At 52.3% G+C, this 22,704-nt stretch overlaps 2 protein-coding genes across 4 annotated transcripts; one reads left to right on the top strand and one right to left on the bottom strand.

Moving 5' to 3' along the window:
• Nucleotides 1-2,987: 2,987 nt before the first annotated feature.
• Nucleotides 2,988-15,877, top strand: LRRC25 (leucine rich repeat containing 25). 3 transcript variants are annotated; one of them, XM_081134940.1, is made up of 6 exons: nt 2,988-3,311; nt 5,498-5,552; nt 11,342-11,487; nt 11,966-12,753; nt 14,470-14,636; nt 15,495-15,877. In XM_081134940.1, exons 4-5 carry the CDS (start codon nt 11,975-11,977, stop codon nt 14,606-14,608), a joined length of 918 nt encoding a protein of 305 aa, XP_080991066.1. In that variant the 5' UTR covers nt 2,988-3,311; nt 5,498-5,552; nt 11,342-11,487; nt 11,966-11,974; the 3' UTR covers nt 14,609-14,636; nt 15,495-15,877. The 3 variants fall into 3 exon arrangements, with proteins under 3 accessions (XP_080991066.1, XP_080991067.1, XP_080991068.1); XM_081134941.1 differs by lacking the exons at nt 5,498-5,552; nt 15,495-15,877 and having other exon boundaries at nt 3,025-3,311; nt 14,470-14,880; XM_081134942.1 differs by lacking the exons at nt 2,988-3,311; nt 5,498-5,552 and having other exon boundaries at nt 11,430-11,515.
• GDF15 (growth differentiation factor 15) lies at nt 15,759-18,736 on the bottom strand (the record flags this gene model as incomplete). The annotated part of the gene is made up of 2 exons (XM_081134946.1): nt 15,759-16,661; nt 18,493-18,736. The coding sequence occupies 2 exons, from the start codon at nt 18,734-18,736 to the stop codon at nt 16,021-16,023; spliced, it is 885 nt and encodes a 294-aa protein (XP_080991072.1). The 3' UTR covers nt 15,759-16,020.
• Nucleotides 18,737-22,704: the final 3,968 nt, after the last annotated feature.

Here is a 22,704-nt window from a genome sequence, read left to right as displayed (position 1 = left end):
CCAGCTCACCTAGGAACACACTATTACACACACACAGGTATATACAAAGCCCCAATAGTGGCTGTCACGGAACAGGGAGACACAGCTCATAGCTCACGTAGGCACACAGCCGCACAGAGACTCGCATATGCACAGCCATGCCACAGCTTCCCACGGCAGCTACTCTCCATCCCTCTGGAGCACTCTGTTGAAGCTTCCTGAGAGCTGGGTACATGGACCTGGAGTCTCACCAAGCCTGTGGACACCCACAGCCACACACACAACACAAAGACACATCACATGGACAAAAAACTCGTGGGTACCCAGGCCAAACCCTGGAAGCCACCATGCACGGCTTCACAGTCACACCCTGTGTTAACAGTATGTGCTGGGTGACTGTTGACTGGGTAACCCCTGGTTGGCTAGGCCTCTCAGCCTCAGTGCTGCCAGCTGTAAATGAGGCTCGAACCACCTTTAATTGTGCCTCTGCAGGAATCAAGGGTGCAGACAGTGGGTGCCCCATTCCTCCTCCTGGGGCCCTTCTGCCCCAAGGGGGCGTGCAGAAGAGATGGGGACACTGAGACAAGGACACCACAGGGCAGGAGTGCCTGGGCCCAGTGGAGGCCTGTGTGCAAGGGTATCTGTGGGCTGTGTTAGCAGACATGTGTGGGCTGGGGGTGGGGTCAGGGCGAGATGGTCCAGTTATGTGACTCCAGGTCTGGATGTTCCAATGACTGTTTGCCATGCGTATTCTTTTTTTTGCCCTAAGGAACAACCGCGAGTGTGTGTTCCTGTTCCTGCGTGAGCTCACGTGTGCGCTGTGGCTCTGCGGCAGTATTCTGTTCCACGGTTGTGCTGGGCACAGTGACGCAGTGTTAGGTTGTGTGCACGTGGGGGAGGCGCGCGCATGCGCGTCTGCCTCCACGCGTGGGCGGATTGGCCCTGTGTTGTGTGGTTGTGCACTCAGGTTTCCTGTGTCATATGTTTGTCTTGCTGGGGACGCCCCCTCCCGCTACCTGCGGAACCCCCATTATGCCTCCCTCTTTGAGGCTGCCCCCAGTATAGGATTCCGCCACCACCACTCAGGCCTGCATGCAGGCAGGAAGTGGGGAGCCGCTGGGGCTCCAGACGCAGGAAGAGGAAGGGAAGGGCCAGGCGGGCCCCAGTCCCGCCTCCATCCCAAGGGGCCCGGGTCAGGGGAGCGGGGAGTCGCTAGCCCTACCCACTTCCTGTCCAACTGCCTGTCCCCTCCCCCAACTTCCTCTCCCGCTGGCCTCCGCGGCCCCGCTGGCGCGGAGGAGGGGCACGCGCTACGAACTAATGGGGGCGCAGCCAACGTTCTTGCCTGGAGATGGGGACTGTCTAGCTCCCGGAGGGCCACCGGAGGTCGTGTGTGTCAAGGACACCCTCATCCTAATGCCTGCTTCCAACAAGGCACACAGAGAGTGTCGCTCACTCGAGTCACACAGCGTATGGTGACAGCTGGTACTTCGGGGCCCCGCAACCCCCCCCCCCCCCGTTTATCTCCCAAGGCTCCGTAGATCCCCAGGATTGTGTGCCATGGGTAGGTCCCTGTCCTTTCCGAGCATCGGTTCCCTTAGTCGATGGGAGTCTTCCCACATTTATTGAGCGCCTGTTGTGTACCGGGCTCGGGGACCCAGTCGGAGCACATTACTGCTCGGGGAGCACAGGGTATGATGGGGAAAGGGAATGGTCAAAAGCTGGCGAGTCGGTAGGATAACTTCACGGAGTGCCACGTGCCAGGCAGAGGGAGGGGTCTCCGGCGGAGGGGACAAGAAGATGGCAGGGTCAGCGCGGCTTCCGGAAGAGGGCGAGGAGAGAGAGGCGGAGGAAACCGCCGCCCCGCGAGCTGCAAAGGGAAAGGTGGGCCGGGGCTACCAGCGCAGTTCTCATGGCAACCAGGACGGATGTCCAAACACAGCTTCGGCGCCGGCGGAAAACTCCTGGAACAGCGGGCGTTGGGCCCCACGCGGCGTCTGGGAGGCTGAGCTGCGCGCACATCCAACCATGGTGCACGCATTGCTAGAGCATAACCCACAGAAAGAGCCCCCCCACCCATGTGAGGGTGGGCATGAGGAAAAACATTTTTTTAATAAGGGGAGGGGTGGATTTGAAAGATCTGTTCACACTGTAGGCACAGCAATGCTAAGGCCCTGAGGTGGGCACAGGGTTCAGATGTTGGAGGCAGAGAGGAGGGCTGTGTAGCTTAGCTGGAGCAGGGGAAAGAGGAGGGAGTGCAGAGGGGCCGGACCACTCGGCGGGGGAACGGGTTGGGATTTGTTCTAAAAGCAAGCTGTGGAGCTCGTAGGGATGGGATCTGCGTCCAGGTTTTAAGAAGCTTCATGGGGTTGCGGGATACATCGGGAAGGCTTGGAGGAAGCAGGGAGGTTGCTCCGGGAAGAGGCCCAGGTAGGCAGGGGCCATGGGCCAAGTCAGGGGCCTAGGAGCGGAGGGGTAAGCGAGGAGGTGAAGGGTCAAGACCTGCGACCTTTCGCCGGCTCTGGCCCACCCCCGTGTGGCTGCGCACGGGGACTGCAGCCCTGAGCTGGGTCTGTCTCCAGGGACCGACGACCCCCAAACTCCACCACGCGGAGTCCGGGGGAGTGCCTTGAGTGGGGGCAAAGCAGGTTCTGCTTGTGGGGTTTGGGGATGCCTGGAGGAGGGGCCGCCCCTCCCCTCGCTCACTCCCTTCCAGCCCTTCCATTTTAAGACTCTTCAAGGGCCCACCTCCGGGCCTTTGTACTGGCTGCTCTTGCTGCCTGGAGCTCTTTCTCGGGCGCTAGGCCTATTCTGGCTCCTCCTTTGGTCTTTGACCCCCCAGTTCCTCCTTGTCTGCTCCCTTCCCTCTCCTCCTTGCCTTTCATGGCCACATCCCCCATATTACTGGTTCTACGCCAGCCTGGATCGGATTTGTCACTGTGATGATAAAATAATGCATCAAGTAGTCTGTTGGCAGCTCTGCCTCTCTCTGGATGGGCCCTCCCTACAGACCCAGATGTCTGGCTGTGAATATGTTATGCAAGAGTACTTGGGAAGGCTGGTTCTGGTTTTCCTGATAATGGTTTTTCCTCTCCACAGGAGATGGAAGCAGCCCCCTTCTCATTAAAGTGGGGGGCTTTGGAAGGGGCCAGGATCCTGGCTGGCGGCCCCTGTAGTCTTCCCCAGCTCTGCGTCTGAGGGGGCCACAGCTGGGAGCAGGGTCTGCGCCAGGAGACATTTCCTCTCAGAGCTGTAATTATGGGTAATTTTCTAACTGCAGCACAAAAATTAAAACCCAAACAACACCAGGAAGGAAGAAGCCACAGCAGCTGGTGAGCACTGGTGGGGGGAGGGTGGAGTGCTGGGGCTCTGGGTAGGGATTCCAGCCTGGACAGGGTGGGAGCAGGGCCCCCCAGAGTGGGAAGGGGCACAGGGGGAGGGTTGTTCAGACAGCATGGACTCCTTGGAAAGCCAGCAACCACTTGGAGTCTCAGGTTTCTGAAATGGGGATTATACCCCAAGGCTCGTCACCTAGAGGCAGGAATCCCCAATGGAGGATCTGGGCCCGAGCTTGTACCCTGGCTCTGTCCTGTCCTGTGAGCAAGAGCTGACTGAATCTCAGCCCAGCCCCATGTCCATCCTCCACAAAGCTCAACCCAAGCTAGTACATTGCCCTGCTTTCAGCACCTTCTGTGGTTCATACTGCACACAAATTAAGTCCCTGCCCCTCTGCCCTGCTCTTGAACTTTAGAGTCAAACCAATCATTAGCAACCTGTACACCCAGCACCTCATGAGAGAGGCAGCATTTCTCTTCCCCATGTTACTGATGGGGAAACTGATGCTCAGAGAGGCACCAAGGGAGTCACATGAACAACCCAGAGGCAGCACTCCACCCACTGAAGTGCCCCCAGCTCCCTACCTAGGTCTGGGACACTCACTCTGGGAAATTAGAGACATTTTTTTATGAACCTCAGGCCTGGAGGAAGGGGCAGGGAAGGGAGAAATGGAGGTGGGGGAGTCTAGCAGCTGCCAACAAAGTTCTGCAGATAAAACAGGCTGAGCAGGGAAGCAATTTGCCCCAGGATGCACAGCAGAAAGTAGAGGTACTAGGTCCCACTTTGGGGTGTGCTGGCAGTGCCCCTCCCTCACCTTATCTCTCTCTCCAGAGCCCAGGCCTCTCTTGTGGTGGAGGAAAGCATTTCCATGGTACCCTAAGGTTGCATTCTCTCTGTGTGATACAGGGGGAGGAATCTTTTCTGCCCCTTTAAGGTCCCTCAGCTTAAAACAGTGAGGAGTAGATACTTGCTAAGCACCAGAAACTAGGCATTTTTTGTCCATGATCCTGTTGCATGCACCCAAACAGGCCTTTGCACAGCCCATTTTCCCTGCCTGGGACACCCTTCCCCCACCCCTCCCTCATAGATGGCTTCTCCTCCTCCAGGCCTCAGCTCTAGTGATGTCTCCTCAGAGAGGCCCTCTAGTGTCCTGGTGTTGGATTTGCCTGAAATCTTCTTTTTGCACATTGATTGCTCATGTCCCCAGTAATCCATGAGTTTCATGAGCAGAGAATTCTTTTTTTCAAGAATATGTTCTTACTGATTTTAGAGAGAGGAAGGAAGAGGGTGAGATAGAAACATCAATGATTAGTCATTGGTTGACTGCCTCCTGCACGCCCCCTACTGGAGATGGAGGCCAAAACCCAGCCATGTGCCCTGACTGGAATTAAACCATTACCTCCTGGTTCATAGGTCCATGCTCAACCACTGAACCACTCCAGCTGGGCAGCAGCAGAGAATTCTAATGTTTTGTTCAATGCTGTGTCCATAGCTCTGAGAACAAGGCTTGGCACACAGTAGGTAGGCATTCAATAAATATGTGTTAATGAACTAAAAATTACAAATGTCCCCTGAGTGCTCCAGGGTCCTCAGAGATCTCAGCCTAAGGGCCACACAGACTGTCACCACCCTCTTGTGGCCGCGGTGGGGTGTGGGGTTGGAAGGGAGGAACCAATTTTCTACCGCGCCTGCAATCCCGATCATGACCACACGAGGGAAGCAGAGACTCGCAGGTCCAGTTCCTGAGGGTCCCATCAGGCCCCGCCCTGGCACCCCTCTGGAGCAACTCTTGAGATCCAGAGTTTCAAGCTTGGAATCCAGTAGGCTTCTCTGACTGCCTATGTCTCCAACTGGGCTTCCAAATATATGTCTACATATTTAGGAATTGAATAATTCCATAGCAAAAAAAGAAGGAAAATATTTTAAAAATCACCTAGTTGTCCCACCACCACCCCAAAAAAACCTTGTTGCCATTTAGAACTCTTTCCTGCAAATCTTTTCATTTTGTTTTTTATTCCTTTTTGTCCTTTTTTTCCTCTCTCAAGAGGCCTTCCTTGACTAACACTCAAAGTGTCAACTGCCCTATTTGTCAGAATGCCCCACACTCAGTTGTTGTTTTCTCATTAGTGCTATTTTCTAACCTCCTTTGAATTTGCTAGTTTACAATTCATCTCCCTCACAGGAATGTCAGCTCCCCAAGGGCAGGAGTTTTGCTGCATGCATCGAGTAGGCAATCAGTAAGTATCTGTGGAATGAACAAAATCTTACCAAAAATACAATGAATAAAACCTAGCACACAAAGCTAAATACCCTTATTAGTCCCCACACCCAAGCAGTTGCTGCCATCTGTGCATCCACAGGCTTCCTGGAGAGACACTGTGTATTGTGCACACCCTGCCAGGTGGACACATACAAATGCGGCTTGTTTCTGAGCAGTGTAGCCTAGTAGTCAAACACACAGATTCAGGGCTGCCCCTCAGCAACTGTAGAGCCTTGGGCAAGCTACTTCAACACTGTGCCTCAGTTTCGCCTGCTGTAAAATGGCAGTTCCAATTTCAAGGGACTATTGTGAAGATTATACCACTTAATGCTAATTAAGTAGCCAGTGCCTGGATGCTGCTATTTATAATTAAATATAACAATTACATATTATAATAAACATTTATTTATAAATATTTGATTATATATATTATGTTAATATTTATATTTATATGTAATCAAAATGTTTTAAAAGTCTAACTGCTGTATAGCATTCCTTTTTAAATTGTGAGATAAATGATTATTGTTAAATTTTTTGTTCCCTTCCCCCCAACTCCCTCCCCTTTGACAACCATCAACCTGTTCTCTATATCTATAATTCTGTTTCTGTTTTGTTTTTTTCATTTACTTTGTTTTTTTTAGATTTCACATATAAGCCCTGGCAAGGTAGCTCAGTTGGTTAGAGCATTGTACCGACATGCCAAGCTTGCAGGTTCAATCCCTGGTCAGGGCACCAAAAAAAAATTGTACATATTAAGGTGTACAACTTGATGTTTGATACAGAGTGTGAGATAATCATTGCAGTCAAGTTAATGTGCATATCCATTGCCTAGATTCCACATATAAGTGAGATCATAAGGTATTCCCTTATCGCACTTCACCTACCTTAATTTGGGGTCCCCAAGAAGCAGCCCCTATGATCAGAATTCAAGAGCATAATTATTTGGGAGGTCTCTCCAGGAAGCCCTCGTCTCAGTGAGGAGAGAAGGCGCGCTGCAGAGGGTGTGGGTGAGTGGGCTCCCCTAAAGCTGGGTTCCCAGGGAGCCCTCAGGGAAACAGCATAGTTCATGCCCCTCAGAGGAGCTGGGGGGTTTATAATCAACTTCCTTCCGTCTGTGTTTCAGGGCTGCTCCTTGGAGAACCCTGTGGGCCAGCAGAGTGGCCTCCCGTGGCCAGAGCAGGGAAATGCCATCTGGCAGGTGGCCTGCTCTTGCTGACCACAGTCACCTCAGTTCCACATTTTGTTTGCCCAACCCCCTCCCAAAAATATTCAGTGGCTTCTCAAATTTTACTATGACCAACAAGGCCATGTTACCTCAAATAAGGTCTTTCTGCATCATTACAAATCAAGGTTTACCTTCTGAGTTAGATTTTGTGTGTGTTCGTGGACCATCATTTACTCCTCCATGAGACACTCGTCTAGTATATTGGTCGCTCATGTCTCCAGTGCCACGCTCATGTTAACATTCATGTCTGTCTCCCAGCCTTTCACAGCCACCCTACACAGTGGTTGTTACTGTCCTTGTTTTAAGAGGAGAAAGCCATCTGAGGCACAGGGAGGTTAAGGTACTGGCTGAAGGTCGCACAGCAATGAAGTGGCCAGGCAGACCTCAGCCATGTTTGCTGAGTGAATGCAGAGAGGTCTGGGGTCACTCACGTTCCAGGTGGGTGGGTTTACCCCTAATCGGCCTCAGTGCCCCAGTCCAGCCCTTGGTCATTATACCTGTCTTCTCGCCTGACTTGCTGGCTCCAGAGCCCCGAAGATGCCTGAAGATCCCCAGGCCCCCTAAGTGGCCTCTGCTGCTGTTGTGTCAGTCTGCCCTCTCCCCTCCTCTAGGGGAAACTGGACTTTAAGGGCGGGGTGGGATTTCAAAGACTGTCAGGAGGGAATGGAGATGGCAGGAAGCCAGGAAGGGGGGTGGGCCAGAAAGCTGAGGGGCTCCCAGGGGCAGGGCCCAGCTTGAGGCCTCACCCAGCTCAGGGTGGGTACAGGGCATCAGAGGGTGTTGAGTGTCTCTGAAGGTCTCTGTGGGTCTCTGAGGGTCTCTGGAGCTCTTTGTGCTGAAGTGATGGGCTGGCCCTGCCTGGAACTCAGGCCCAGGACCTGCTTTAGTTCGTGTCAGGTGGGCAGGAAAGGGAGTATGAAGATGTGCCCTCCAGAAGCTTCCATCTCCCCTCAGGCAGGGTGGGGGCCAGTGGAGCCCACAGCTTCCCCTCTTCCACAGACCTGGGCATGGCCAGCTGGGACTGCAGCAGGAACTCAGACCCAGGCCTATCAAACCCCTGACATGCTCCAGACCCCAGGACCCCCCAAATGCCAGGAATTTTTAGACACACAAGCCCCAGAACCTAAGCCTCCCAAACTCCAGGACACCCAGGTATACCAGATCCCCCAGACCCACTATCCCAGGCACCAGGTCTACCTGTCCCCTTCTCCCCCAGAGCCTCAGTGTCTGGTGCTTCCTCCTTTGCTCATTTCCTCTTATTCTAAGTGCTGGACACCACCAACTCCTGACAGGATGTGGTATGTGGGAGATGGCCCACCTGCACCCAGGCCAGCTGGCTCCCCTCCGTCCCTCTCAACCTGAAAGCCTGAGTGTCTTGTGTGTGCTTGCTGGTTAATTTTAATTGAATGTACGATTTGTATTCACATCGTAAAATAAAAAACATTAACGTACATGCTGAGGTTCTCCCTCCCATCTGCCTGCCACTAAGAGGTAATTATGGATTTTTTTTTTGTGTTTCATCCAAAGTTTCTTTAGGCAAATGAAATCTAGAAAATTATTATTATTATTCTTTGCTTTTTTCAGTTAACATTTTCTCTTGGAGACATCTGCTCTCACCCAGGCCAGCTTCTACCCCAGGGCCTTTGCATAGGCTTTTCCATACATTGGATGCCCTTCTCCCATCTCCTTATTCAATAAGTTCCTTTATCCTTCTCAATAGGGCTCTCTTGATCATCCTATTAAAAAGGTGCCACCCTAGCCCTGACTGGGTAGCTCAGTTGATTAGAGCATCTTCCTAATACACCAAGGTTGTGGGTTCAGTCCCCAGTCGGAGCATATACAAGAATCAACCAATGAATGCATAAATAAGTGGAACAACAAATCAATGTTGTTTTCTCTCTCTCCTTTCTTCTCTCTCTAAAATCAATCAATCAGTAAATTAAATATATTTTTAAAAGTTACGATCCTCCCTGATTGAGTCTCACCCTTATTTTTCTCTGTATCACTTTCCACCACCCATTACATATTTTCCTAATGGATCCTGCTTGTCGCCTGTCTCTCTGACTGCTACAAGAACCCTACCGGGACAGGCATTTTATTTGTTTTGTTCATGGCTGTATCCACAGCTTCTAGACTATTGCCTAGCACACAGTAGGAGCTTAATAAAGGTTTGTGGAGAAAATTAGTCTTTCCTTGTTGGTTTATAAAGATCTATAATTTTGTTTTCATGACCCTGTGGCACCTTCCCAGGATAGATAAACTATTTTTGATCTAACCAATCCCTTAAGTTGTTTACAATTTTTTTCATATAACAAACATTGCTGCAACAAATCATCTCATTGTCATGTCATCTTTTTGTCTTCTCTTTTTATTGTGCAAAATACACAACATAAAATGTACCATTTTAACCATTTTAAAGTGAACAATTCAGTGGCATTTTAGTGCATTCATGATGTTGTACAACAATCACCTCTAGTTCCAGAACATTTCCATCACCCCAAAAGGAGACCTCATCCCCATTAGTAGTCACTCCCCATTACCCCACCCCTACCCCCACCCCCGTCCAGTCCCTGGCAACCACTAATCTACTTCCTTTTTTTTAATATGCCTTTCTTGGTTTCAGAGAGAAGAAGGGAGAAGGAGAGAGAGAGATAAATACATCAATGATGAGAGAGTCATTGATCGGCTGCCTCCTGCATGCCCCCCACTGGGGATTGAGCCTAACCGGGAATGGAACCATGATCTCCTGGATCCTAGGTCGATGCTCAACTGCTGAGCCACACTGGCCAGGCAACATGTGGCCTTTTGTGTCTGGCTTCTTTTACTTGACATGTTTTTCAGGTTTATCCACATTTTAGCATGTGTCAGTGCTTCACTTCTTTTTATGGCTGAGTAATATTCCACTGTGTGGATGGACAATGTTGTGTTCATCCTTCATCAGTTCATCTCCCTGTCATTTTACAAACATGTAGATATTTACAGGAGTCCCAGGGTGGGATTGCTGGGTCAGTGGGCACATGTGCTCATGATTCTGGTGGCCTGTACCAGGGTGCCTTTCATGGGGGTGGTACTATGGATGTTCCCCCAGCAATGTGTGAGATTGCCTGTTTCCCCACAGCCCAATCAGCACAGGTGTATCGCACTTTTCAATTCTTTCCAATCTGATAGGTGAAAACAAACGATAGCTCAGAGTTGTGATTTACATTTTCTTATTAGGAGTATCTTTGGGTGTGTTGAAGAACAATTTGCAACCCTTTCTGAAAAGACTCAATTCAAAACCTTCGAATCCTCAGAGTTTGGAAATGGGAAGGAGCAAGGTCTGAGGAGAGGGAAAGTACAGGGAGTGGACTGCAGCCTCCCAGAATCTAGAAGGCTCTTAGCACTTATCCCATTTTACAGACGTGGAAACTGAGACACAGAGCAGTTAAGGTTGCGCAGTGAGTCAGGGGCTAGAATGGAATTGAACCCAGTCTGCCAGATATATCAGGACCCCAGTGAAGCTGAGACATTCTCCCAGCCCACCTTTGTCCACTCCCTCCTCAATCTCACTTTTGTCACTATCCTTCAGGTCTAACTCAGGCCCCCCTCTCCCTCTGGGACACCAGCCTCCTCCCTAGGTTCTACCACCAGACCCCTGTCTCACTCCAGATGTATGTCTTGACACAATGTCCCTCCCTAGCTCACACATCTGCTTTGGCTTCCCATGGCCCTGGGAATAAAGCCCCATTCCTCAGCCTACTTTGAGGCCTGTGCCGCTTACCCCTTTACACACACACACACACACACACACACACACACACACTCTGCCAGTTTCTCCTCTTAGCATGTCCATCCCAGCCACTCCACTCCTAACCTCCAGTCCCAGGGCCCATGCTTTGAGCCCAGGGCCCAGGGCCTTTGCCCTTGCTGTGCCTTCTGCCTAGAATCTGCAAATGCATTTGTCTCTGCCTGCCACTGCCTGTCACTGCCACTTATCCTCCAAGCCCCAGACTCAGTGTCCCCTAACCCAGGGAACCCCCTCACCACCCCCTCAAGGTGGAGGCCTCTTTGTATATAAGCAAGAGTGCTGAGTCTGTGGGGAAGGCTAGGAGCTTGGAGGTTTTAGGAATCCTCAGCAAACTTCTGTTCACTTGTTGAAGCCCCAATTTTAATGTCTCTTCCTCCAGAAGCCTTCCACGACCGTGTCCCTCCCTCTAGCCCTGTCCTGACTCTATGGGACTAGGGGCATCTGTGTCCAGCTGTTCTCACCCAAGACTGGGTGTTCCTCCAGAACTTGGACAGGGCTGACGCCTTTTGGGGGCCCATGGATGATGTCTGTTGAATAAATGAATGCAAGGGTTGGGAGTCAACTGAGCTGACATCAGGAAGTGAGTTGATGAGGTAGTATTGGGTTATTAATGGGGGTTGACTGGGATCCAGCAAGAGGGAAGCGGGCGCCCCTCCCCCTCTCGTGAGAATCCTGGGCCTGGAGGCCTTGCAGAGGGGCGGGTCTTCTCTGAGTCGTCTTCATTCTTGTCCTCTGCACTCTACTCCGACACCAGTTCCTCTTCCCCTGCGTCGCTGGGTGCAGACTCTGAGGAGCGCCAGAGACCACAGGGGATCTGAGAGGGGGCCGGCTACCGTGGCCCTGGGTGCAGGTGATCGACCACGAAGTTCCTCCTTGCGTGAGCTCTCCAGCACCGCCCAGGTAAAGGCGTGGCAATGGGACCGCAAAGGTAGGACAGAGACTAGAAGTGAGGTCTGTGCAGGGGCTGCAAATCAGAGCTGGGCAGCCCCCACCCCACCTGCCCCAGCCCAGGCTCCCAGCCGCTGGGCTTCGAGGCCGGACCCTTTGCCCGGCAACCCTCATTTGCATATAGTGCAGTCTTAGCCAATGGGGCCGCCCGAAATGTTGGGGGCCAAGCCCAGGGAACTCGTCTGGGAAAAGGGGAAGGGGATGCCGGGACTGGCACCCAGGTTATGTACCCATTCCCCGGAGGGAAGAGACTGAGGCTGGAGGCCAGGGCCAAACAATGAGGGGGCGACAAGTGAGGGGCTGCCTATTACCTAAAGCGTCCTGAGCTATTTAAAAAAAAATCAAGATAAACTAATAATAAACCCAAGTGTAGAGGGTGAGGGCGACCACAAGCGGAGGTTGGGGCTTGGATTCCGGTGTCTCTGCCTAGGTTGCTTGAATGGGGCGCGCCCTTGCGTGGGCACTGTGGTTGCTGCTGCTACTGCAGGATCCATGCAGCCTGGGATTGTCCTGCGACGTGTCCTCGGGGGACGTGGACTGGACTACGGAGTTCACAGCAACATGCTTGAACTTTAGCGGTAAAGGCCTGAACCTGCCCTGGAACAGGTCTCTGCAGGCCAGCAGCGTGTTCCTCCTCGACCTGTCTGGAAATGGCCTTCGAGAGCTCCTGTCACCCTTCTTTGCTCACCTGGGGAAGCTGAAGGTCCTGGATGTGACAAACAACCCCCTGGACCATGTAGATACAGTGCTGGCAGAACGCTGTGACCTTGACTTGAAGGCTGACTGCCGCTGTATCCTAGCCTCCTGGCACAAGGTCCGACAGGACAACTGCTCTGGCCAGCTGCCTCTGCAGTGCCTGGATGCAGGCACCTGGCACAACCTCTCCACCTTCTTGGAGGTCAGCTGCTCCCCTGGCCTGGCACCCACGACCATTGGGGCACTGGCAGCCATTGGAAGCCTGCTCCTTGGGCTCTCCATAGCTGGCCCATTGCTGGTCTGGAGACTCCGGGCACGCTGGGCACCCAGTAGCCAGAGCCAGGACAAAACATGGGCTGCTCCAGGTGGTTCCAGGCCCAGCTCAGGCTGGCAGCCGAAATACAGTAGCCGGAGCTTCAGCCCTAAGCAACCAGAGGCCACCCTACCCAGACCCCCCACGCCTGACTACGAGAATGTGTTCATTGACCAGCCACCTTCCAGGCACCAGTCGGCCAAACATGGGTGAGTGACCCACACACATCTGCCTGCAAGACTCTGGAGCCAGACAGCTAGGGTTCAAATCCCAGCTCTGCCTCTTGCAGGCTGTGTGATCTCAAGCAATTAGTTTTTCCCTCTCTGGGCCTGTTTCCTCATCTGTAAAATGGGGATAATAGTGGCCCTCACCTCATGGAGTTGAAGTAGCCCCCACCTCAAGAATGAAGTGAGTTTATATAGATGGGACAAGCTCCCACTTCATGACCTACAAACCCAGTTTCTAGCTGCCAAGGGCAGGGAGAGAGGAGGCAAGTGCTCCAGACAGAGTGGGGACTCTGTGGTAGTGGTCAACAGCCTGGGTGCAGATCTCGTGTAGCCCAGAGCTGTCTCTGAACCACTGTTTCCCTTTCTGTGTAATGGGGACAGCCCTCCCCCATCTCCCTTTGACACATGAGAGATGCTAAGAAAGACATCTGTGTCCATCTCCCCCTACAAAGCCCCAACACTTCTAGTTAAGGCTGGGGATAGGTAGGTTCAACTTTTTCAGATTGGATGAGAAGTGGAGGGAATTTCAGGGGGAGGCACCAGCAGAAACACATGTCAGTAGATGGGAGAGAACAGAGAATCTGCTGTCAGTAGGTTTGGAGACAGTAAGACATTAGAGCTGAGGCTGAAGGGGTTGGGAGGATCCAAGCAAGAAGGGAACAGGGTCCTGGCTGGGTTTCAGTAGTGAGGTCCAGATGTGGAAAGACCAGTAGGAGCCTACTCATGAGAAATGAGAGAATTTGCAAAGCAGATGAAAATATGGCTTAAAAGCAGAAGTGATCTGCAATAGGGATTTGAAGGAACTAGACTTGCTAAGGCAGCTTGTGCTCTGATGCTCGCCTCTGCTTTGCTGTCACTAAGGGCTCAGGGCCAGTCTCTTCTAAAAAGATTTAGGATTGGATGTGTCATTCCCACTCTACATTTTACAGTTGGAGAAAGGTAGGCTCTGGGAGGAAGGGGAATGACTTGCCCAAGGTCACACAGTGAGTCAGAAGCAGAGGTCGGAAACCTCTGACTCCCAGTCCTGTCCATCCCTGTACAACCATATATGTGTTTGGAGTAATTCATACTGAAGTGTGAATGAGTGACAGACACCACTTACCCAAAGTGGCCTTTGTTACAAGAGGACCCAGGGTGGGATTAGGATGTTCTGGAGGCAGGAAAGCTCTTCTCTGGGAGGATTGCCTACCATAGCTAAACATTCCTAAGAAGCAACCTCCTCCCTAACTAACTTTATGGATGCAAAAGCTGAGCCTCAGAGACTTATTTTTATATTGCAGTCATGAAGTCTGCTGCTTCAGGGACTGTGGAAACATTTCCCATCTATAGGGGCAGACACTGGCTCCAGCCACTTGTGTCCATGGGGCTGGTGTGACCAGAGCTTCCAATTTTTTGAGAAGAAACTGAAGTCTAGATTTTAATGCAAAAAATGGGCAACTACCTCAACTTTAAGGAAGAAGAAAAAATGCTACAATAGCTTAAGGTTCTCAGACTGCAGCATTACAATGCTGAATCCACAGAAATTTCCTAGACTCACTGACTCTGACTTCCTTTCCCGGGAAAGTTACAGGTTGGGAAAACAGTGCCCCTTGCTTCAGTTTCTTGATATGTAAATATCAGTAGACTCGGTCACTGAACTTTCTCAAAGCTGATGTGCCTATTCACTGAGTCCTCCTTCCCACCCATCTGTCCCCACAGGGCTCACCCATCAGAGGATAGCGACTTCTACATGAACTATGAGGACTTCCACCAGGCCTCCCAGCCCATTTACGGCAACCTGCAGTTCCTGGGCGAGGCCCCAGCAGTCGAAGAGGAGTATGTGATCCCAGGGCACTGAACCTGAACTCCAGCATACCCCCTTCTAGGTGATTTGGGTCATTCCAGATCCCCCCTGGCCTGTTTCCCAGTCTGAGGAATGGGGACAGGGAAGAACTGTCCTTGCAGCCCTCTCTCCAGCCCCCACTCTGCTTTTCAGCCCCCTCGGCTGCTAGGAAGGGAAGAGGAAAGATCCCAACACAGACATAGGAAGTTCAAGGTGTAAACTCCATTGTCACCTTCCTCTTGGTGTGCAGATGGTGCTCAATAAACACTGTGGGGCTGATGAGGCTGCTGGCTTAGGGGGAGAAGGTTCGTTTCAATGGAGACTTCCTGAGCTCTTAAGACTAGGTCTCTGAGACTCCTGAATTTTTCCCCAGTCCCTCCCCCCTGTCCCTCTCAGGCCCCCTTTCCAGGCACCTGGCATCCAGACTCAGCCCCCAGGACAGCCCACGCTAACCCCAGAGGGATTTTTATAACTCATGAATTGGAACTGTGTCCCTTCCCTGCTCTCACACCCTCCATGGCACCCCATTGTCCCTGGATCCTCAGCCTGGTACTTGAGGACTGCATGATCCAACCTTGTCCACCTCACCACCCTTTCCCATACCTCTGACCTTCTGGTCTGGATGTTATCCCCACCTAGTCCACCTCCCTCCTGAAGTTTCATTTCCTTAAGTCATTTACCCATACCACTCCTTTTGCCAGAATGCCATCCCCTTCCTCTTTTTCTTACTTGTAAACATCTTAATACAAATGCAGAACTATAGCTGGGGCGTCAGGAGGCATGGGTCCAAGTCCTAACTCTGCCATTAACTTCGCGGCTCTTAGTTCCCCCATCTGTAAAACGCGGTGTTAGAATTGGTCTCTGTTTTAGCTCTAATATACTGATATCTTAACTCACCCAGAAACAGAAGTACTGAGAGTTGAGGAGACTGAGAGCCAGAGAAACGGAGCTAGACAAGCATGGAGACGGCGGGGTGTGCCAGGCTGCCCCTGAAGCCGTTACAAGCACCATTCAATCGCCTGTCAGCTACAAGAACACCCGGCTGCCCGCTCGCTGAATCCTTCCACTCACCCCTGTATTAGGTCCCCTGTGGGAACTGAGGCCAGGTAGGGGCAAGCTCTTCCCGAGATCCCCAGCTCCACTGGGCATCACAGGAGTCAGGTCAGACAGACTCATCTTTATTACCAGACTTTAAATAAATGCACACCCTGCTGTACCAGCCGTCCCCAGCCCTCCGGTGCTCAGGCCGATAACCCCAATAAATTAATAATAAATATCAACTTATAAATAGAGCGGTTTGGGCGGCAGCCACAGACAGCAGTGGTTATAATAGGATACTTCAGGTGCCACGAACCCATTCCATTCAACAGGCAGGGACTGAGGTCACCTCCACTGTGCACGTGCCGCCAGCGGAGTCCTAGGTCCACTCATAAGCAGTGGCAGTCGTTGGCCACGAGGTCGTCGTAGGGCGTGAGTGACACGCGGCCCTCGCTGTCCCGGTGCAGGAGCACCACCGGCTCGTAGCTGGCGGGCACGCAGCACGGCGCCCGAGCGCCCTCAGGCTTCAGGCGGTGCAGACGCGCCAGCATCTGCGCATGCCTGTTAGCCGACCGGAACTGGCTCGGGCACGCACCGCTGCACATGCGCACATCCAGCTCGCGCGGCGCCATTACCCAGTCGGCCCAGCCCAAGTCGTCGAGCGAAGCGCGCAGGCTCAGCAGGCGGCAGCAGCGCCCTTCCCCGAGCGGGCAGCCGTCCGGAGCGCGCGCATGCGTGCTGCGGCGCCCCCTGCGGGCACGTGGCTGCCAGTGCAGCTCCAAGCGGAGCGGCGAGGAAGTTGCCGCCAACAACTGATCAGACGGCTGCAGCAGATGCAGGCGCAGTGCGGGCTCCCGGAAGATACCGACGCCGATCTGACGCTGCATGGGTCGCGTCACATCCCATGAGCCCGAGTGCGGCGGAGACAGCCTGAGCAGGGCCCGATGCAGGCGGGAGGCTGCGGGGAACCCCTTAGTCAGGTTGGCCCGGGGGATGCCCAGGTGCAGGCGGCCGCCTGGCCCGAGTCTCACTAGGGGGGAGAGAGAGGAAGGTCAGTCACCGGTGTGAGTGAGGGTGCGCATATCCTTCCACAGGCCAGGTTGGACCCCCACCTCAGGGCCCTTGTATAAACCGCTTCCTCTACCAGCCACACTCTTGCCCTGAATCCCTCCAGCCTGCCTAAAATAGGCACCACCCAATTTTCTTTAGTTGTATATAATTTCATTGTGTGGAGGAAGAGGGGCCACATGCTAAACCTGACAAGGTCAGGGAAGCCTGCATGGTGGCCTTGCAAACTCAGAGACCTAAAGTAAGCACAAAAGATGGTCTGAAATTAAAACTTTTTAACTAAAAAGCAGTTTATGGTGAGTAGTCATGTCCTAGGTTGGTATCTTCCCTGACAAAGGTGAATCTTTACCTTCACTAAGCCTATTGATTGTCCTTTTGTATCTACAATAACATATCCTTGGAATGTCAAAATAATTCTCCTTTTCCCAGACCCCTCAAAGCACAGGCACCGCTCTGCGGAGACCACAAATCCCCTCATTGTTATAGAGTTAATTGTTGACTGTTAACTAAAAGAAGTGTGTCCATCATTTTACTTTTTATCCAATCCCAGAGGTTTCCCCGCCCTGCTTTCTCCCACCTCCCTAATCTATCACCAATGGATTTCAAGTAACTCACGTCTCCTCATTTGATTGTAATGTATAAAACAAAATGCAAAACTGCCATTCTCCGGAGCATTATCTCAATCCGTTGAGGTTTTGGCCTCCTGGCAGTTGTCGACAGTTTGCCTCAAATAAACTCACAAAAACTCTTTACAGGTTTGAATGATTTCTTATGTCAACAATCGGATTTCTTACATTAACAATCACCCCTACTAGAATCTCAGCAGGGATTTCTGTCTGCCTGGTCACCTGTGCCTGGCACACAGTAGGTGCTTAGTCAATACTTGCCTGAGATTCATATGCTGATTCTGCCTCCTGCTGGCAGTCAAAAACATTTTCATTGAAGGCCTGTCCTACTAAATGCCTGGGGCTGGGGTTTCAACAATGCGGACACCGTATTTTCAACTCCTTGGGTCTCGGTTTCCTATCAGAGAAATGAAGGGTTCCAGGCTCCCCAGTACTCGCAGGCCCCCAGGCTGGTACAGGTCTTGGGGATACTACTGGGACCTGGCGTTTGAGTTGTTGCATGACCACCACCAGTTTGTTAGGCTGAGAGAGGGCAAGAGGTTTACCTGAGTCTCACACCACCAGTGGGGTTAGGGTGGGATGATATCACTCCTCCTGGTTTGACACCCTCTCCCCAAACCCTCCCAGTTACTAGCGCAGCCCAGATCTTTTGCCTCTGTGGAGAGCATGAAAATATTCCCCTCCTTTCAAGGCACCTGTCACGTGGGACTATAGCAGTGCCTACTAGCTGGATTGCATCAGATTCGGAACCAGTCCGTGTCGGTTCTGCCCATTCCTTTGCAGCGCTAAGTCCCGTCTACTCCCCTCTCATCCCCCACCACCTGCCCCTACATTCAAGGACAGGGACCACGCCCCCTGCCCGACCTCTTCTCAGGGCTCTCCAGGCTCTGAGCCTTCAAGAGAGTCTGTGGCTTCTCTTGGCCTCAGTTTCCCTATTTGCTATCGGAGGAGATGTAACCCTCCTCTCCCAGTTTGGCTAAGCCTCGCTTGTCCTCACTCAAACAGGGACGCCAGCTCCCCCATCAGTCCGGAGGGGGGACATTCTTGTCCCGCTCACAGATGGGGAAACTGAGGCTCAGCATCATGCTCCATGACTCAGACCCACTGGTTAGATGATAGAAGCTGCTTGGGTGGGGGGTGAGGGTGTGTATCTGAGATTTCACTCACGCTTTGGGGTAAGTATCTGGACTTGAGTGACAGGGATGAGGTCGGGGTTCGAGTCTTCCCAGGTCTGGTTTGCGCGAAGCCTGCTCAGCAAATCTTCGTAGCGTTTCCGCAACTCCCGGAGTCTGGAGACATTCGGACTGGAGTGTGCATCTGAGTGTCCTGGGAGGACCGGGACGCGCTCCTGGGCCAGAGATAGGGCGCCTCCCGATGGCAGCCACGAGAGCGTCAGCAGCACAAGCAGCATCGCAGGGCAGCACGGCGTTGGGTCCCTTCCCATTTACAGCTATGCTCCTTGTGCTCAAAGCTGAGACTGACCGGACGCTGCTGGCCAGACCTTTATATTCCCCCGGACTTTGTCCGCCCCCGCCTGCCTGGACCAGGCCGCCAGGGGTGCACAGTAAACACTACAGGGACCACAGCTGGGCAGGGTCTGTGGCTGCTTTTCAGGGGAAGATATTTGGGGTGTGCTCCTGGGGAAGCTGGTGAACCCCACCACCACCACCCAGGAGTGCCTCTGAGCCCTAGTAGTATCTTCTGTGAAATGGGGACATCATCCCAGCTTGGTGGGCTGATGGGAAGAATTACTTTCCAAAAAAAACCATTATTATGTGCTAGACTCCATAGCAAGAGCTTAAGAAGTGGCCTTTTTCCTGGATGGTGTTTCCTCTCTTCCCTCTCTGGTTAGAGCCAAAGGCTGAGAATGTTGAAAAACAAAGCAGAGGAAGGAGAAAGAGCCAGAAAGAGCCAAAAAGTGTTACCTGAGGCAAGTCATTCATCTCCATCACACCTCTGTTTCTTCATCTGGGAAATAAGGACTGAGACTTTCACTGGAGAGGTTATGTGATGTATAAAGGTCAAGCCCAGGAATATAGTAGGTGCTTCATACACTGGGTGGTTTTTGCAGTTACTCAGGGGCAAGTATAAAGCTACCCTGGGCACCGATTCCTTGGCTGGACCCAGAGAGTAGGTGGCAAAGAACTGGAGTAGTGCAGGTTAGAGCAGGGAAGGTCAGTGTCAGGTCCAGCCACCAGACGGTGAAGGGGCAGCAGGTGCCCCAGGAACACCCTTCCCCTTGGTCATCCAGACCTTTTTCCACTGCTCAGGACTCCTGGCCCTGGGCACTGGCCCCTGTGCCATGGAGAAGACGGGCAGCTGTGTGAGGCAGATGGCGGAAGCGTGTAAAGTGTGATAGGACTGTGTGGGCAAGAAGTACAAGGATCACTGGGGGCCACACGGCTAGGCTCCCATGGGAGGAACGGAGCTCAGCCTTCTTTCCCAGCACACATACACAGGCTGTGCGAGGCCAGTCAGGCCTAGCCCCCTCCCCGTCCTCCATTCTCAGCCTCAGCTCTGTGCAGTGGGGTTATACCAGGCGACTGGAAAGTCTTGAGCCTCCCAGATAATCTGCAGGTGCTCAGTAAACACACGTGCTCACCCCACCATCCTGATTACAGCAGGTTGGGAGGCTGGGCCTCTTGCCCCACCAGCTTAGCACAAAGTGAAGTGCTCAATAAAGGATGTGGGGTTGACTAGGCAAGGAACTAGGGCTCCCTCCACAGCCACCACGACACACAACAGCAGAGACCAGGCTCCAGAGTTACTCCAGAGTGCTGAGTCATCCTCACATGGCGGGGAAAGGTCAGCAAGGGCCGTGAAGGCTATGGCTGACCTGGGGGTGGGCCAGGCAAAGGGGGTGCTGTCTGAGGTGGCAGTCTGCAGATCAATAACAATGAGACTGCAATATTCACTGGACTTCAGGCGGCAGGCACCATTCACACACATTTCCATGAATGGATAAGGGAACCAAACCCCAGTGGCGCAAGTAGATAAATAGGTTTTAGAGGGTGACTCCATAATGGGAACCTCCCATGTGTCCAGCCTTCCACTGGACGATCTGTTTCCCTGGCATTTCTTTTTTCTTTTTTTTTTAAATATATCTTTATTGATTTCAGAGAGAGGAAAGGAGAGGGAGAGAGAGAGAAACAGCAGTGATGAGAGAGTCATTGATCAGCTGCCTCCTGCACGCCCCTGACTGGGGATCGAACCCACAACCCGGGCATGTGCCCTGACCGGGAATTGAACCCTGATCGCCTGTATCCTAGGTCGACGCTCAACTGCTGAGCCACTCCCGGCCGGGCTCCCCAGCATTTCTAGGCCTGGGATGGGACTCTGAAGTTCCCTCTGTCTGTTTATGGTTTTTCCCGAATGTAAAAGTTTCCAAGAGTTTGCCCTGATCTGGTCCCAACAGCCTAGACAGCTATCAGCTCCAAAGAAGCCAGCCTGGATTCACATTCCCACCCCTCTTCTCCCTGGCTGTGGCACATGGGACAAGGGGCTTCGACTGGCAGAGCCTCAGTTTCCCCACCTGTAAAAGATGGTAACAGATCTTGTGTCAGGAGGGGACACAGGGAATGGGGGTTTTACACATGCTGGGGGTTAACACAATCATAATTCAAATTTCAGCACCACCCCTTTGCTATGTGACCGAGAGGGTCTGCGCTTGGATCTGTCTGGCCCAGACTGGGGGTTCCTGGAAGGCTGGGGCAAGGATAAAGCCACTCTGGGCTCCAGTCCCTTGGCTGGGCCCAGAGAGGAGGTGGCAAGGAAGTGGGGTGTTGAGGTTTGGGGCAGAAAGGGCTGGTGTCAGGACTAGCCACCAGATGGTGAAGGGGCATGGAGTGCTCCAGGAACCCTTCCCCCTGGGTCACCCAAACCTTCCTCCACTGCTCAGGACTCCTGGCCCCAGGTACTGGCCCCCATGCCATGGAGAAGATGGGCAGATGGTAGGTGAAAGGTTAAGGTCAGTGGTGCCATCTCAGGCTGTAAATTAAGAAAAAAATGAATTTATTTAGGGAAAAGGGGTTAAAGATATCCAAAGGGAAGGGCTACATAGCACTGAGTCGAAGGGTACTGGGTCCACGATGGCAGCAAAAATATACTTAGGACAGTGAAACAAGAAAGGCCATAGAAGAAGCAACAGGAGAGCCGAGGCAGGGCTGCTTTGGCTCACTGAGAAGTCAGAGAGAGAAGGGGGCCTTGGAGACAGGTTCCGGGGGTAAGCCCGGGACAAGCTGCCACTGCCCATTGCTCCTCTCATTGCCAATCTCATGGGGTCCCCTTGGAGGGAAGAAGGGGGAAGGAGATGGCGCTGGCGTGCTCCCCTGGTGGGGAGCCCGCACTGGGTCCTTTGTCCTGAGCATATTAATCTCTTTCTTTCTTTTTAAAATCCTCACCTGAGGACGTTTTCATTGAGAGAGAGAGAGGGAGAAAGAGAGAGAGAGAAACACTGATGTGTGAGAGGGCCGGGGATCAAACCTACAACCTAGGTATGTGCTCTGACCGGGAACTGAACCTGCAGCCTTTCAGTGCACAGGACGATGCTCCTACTGACTGAACCACTCTAACCAGGGCCTCCATATACTTTCTTGGTTTGGGGAAACGAGCAAGCTATCTTTCAAACTGTCCAACCTTCTTCCTAAATCTTCCTGGGCTTCTGCTGGGCCCTGCCCCTAATCAATCCCTTTCCTGGATCATTCCGCATTCTGCACCCTCACCCAATCTGATCCTTTCCCCAGATTTTTCCAGGCTAGACTTCACCCCTTTATGTACCTCCTTTGGCTCCCACTGCACTTGCCTCAAATTCTGCTGTGTCATCTGGTTTCTACTGTGCGTGTGCTTACCTCCCTCTGTGCCATCTAGGCTTCTACTGTGCATGCGACTAGCAAAGGACTTCCCCTGCTGTTTTATCCCTGCTCCTGGGTAATCCAGGCTAAGGACAGGTAGCTTCTTCCTGCCCGCTTGGGGGATTAGGTCCCCTCAGCAGAGGATGTGGCAGTCCCCTCGTGAGCCTGTAAATACTGTGGCTCCTAGTGAATGAGGCTTAATGTACAATTCAGCTCCCTAGTGGATTAGGCTTAGTGTCTGATTTCATTTGCTCCTTTCCTTTATTAATACTAAATAGCTACATAACTAATAATATCACACATGTAACTGGAAACACATAATATGTGGCCATTTGTGTCTGTCTTCTCCCTCTCAGCCTGTTTTAAAGGTTCATCCACACTGTAGCATGTGTCAGTGCTACATTCCTTTTTATGGCTGAGTAATATTCCATTGTATGAATACATCTCATTTTGTTTATCCATTTATCCATTGGTGGCCATTTGGGTTGTTTCCAACTTTTGGCATTTGTGGATGGGGCTGCTATGAACA

This window comes from Miniopterus schreibersii (assembly GCF_964146895.1).
Source record: "Miniopterus schreibersii genome assembly, chromosome: 4".
NCBI lineage: Eukaryota > Metazoa > Chordata > Mammalia > Chiroptera > Miniopteridae > Miniopterus > Miniopterus schreibersii.
The sequence above is the reverse complement of the archived record's forward strand: the minus strand, read 5'-3'. Positions and strand labels throughout refer to the sequence as shown.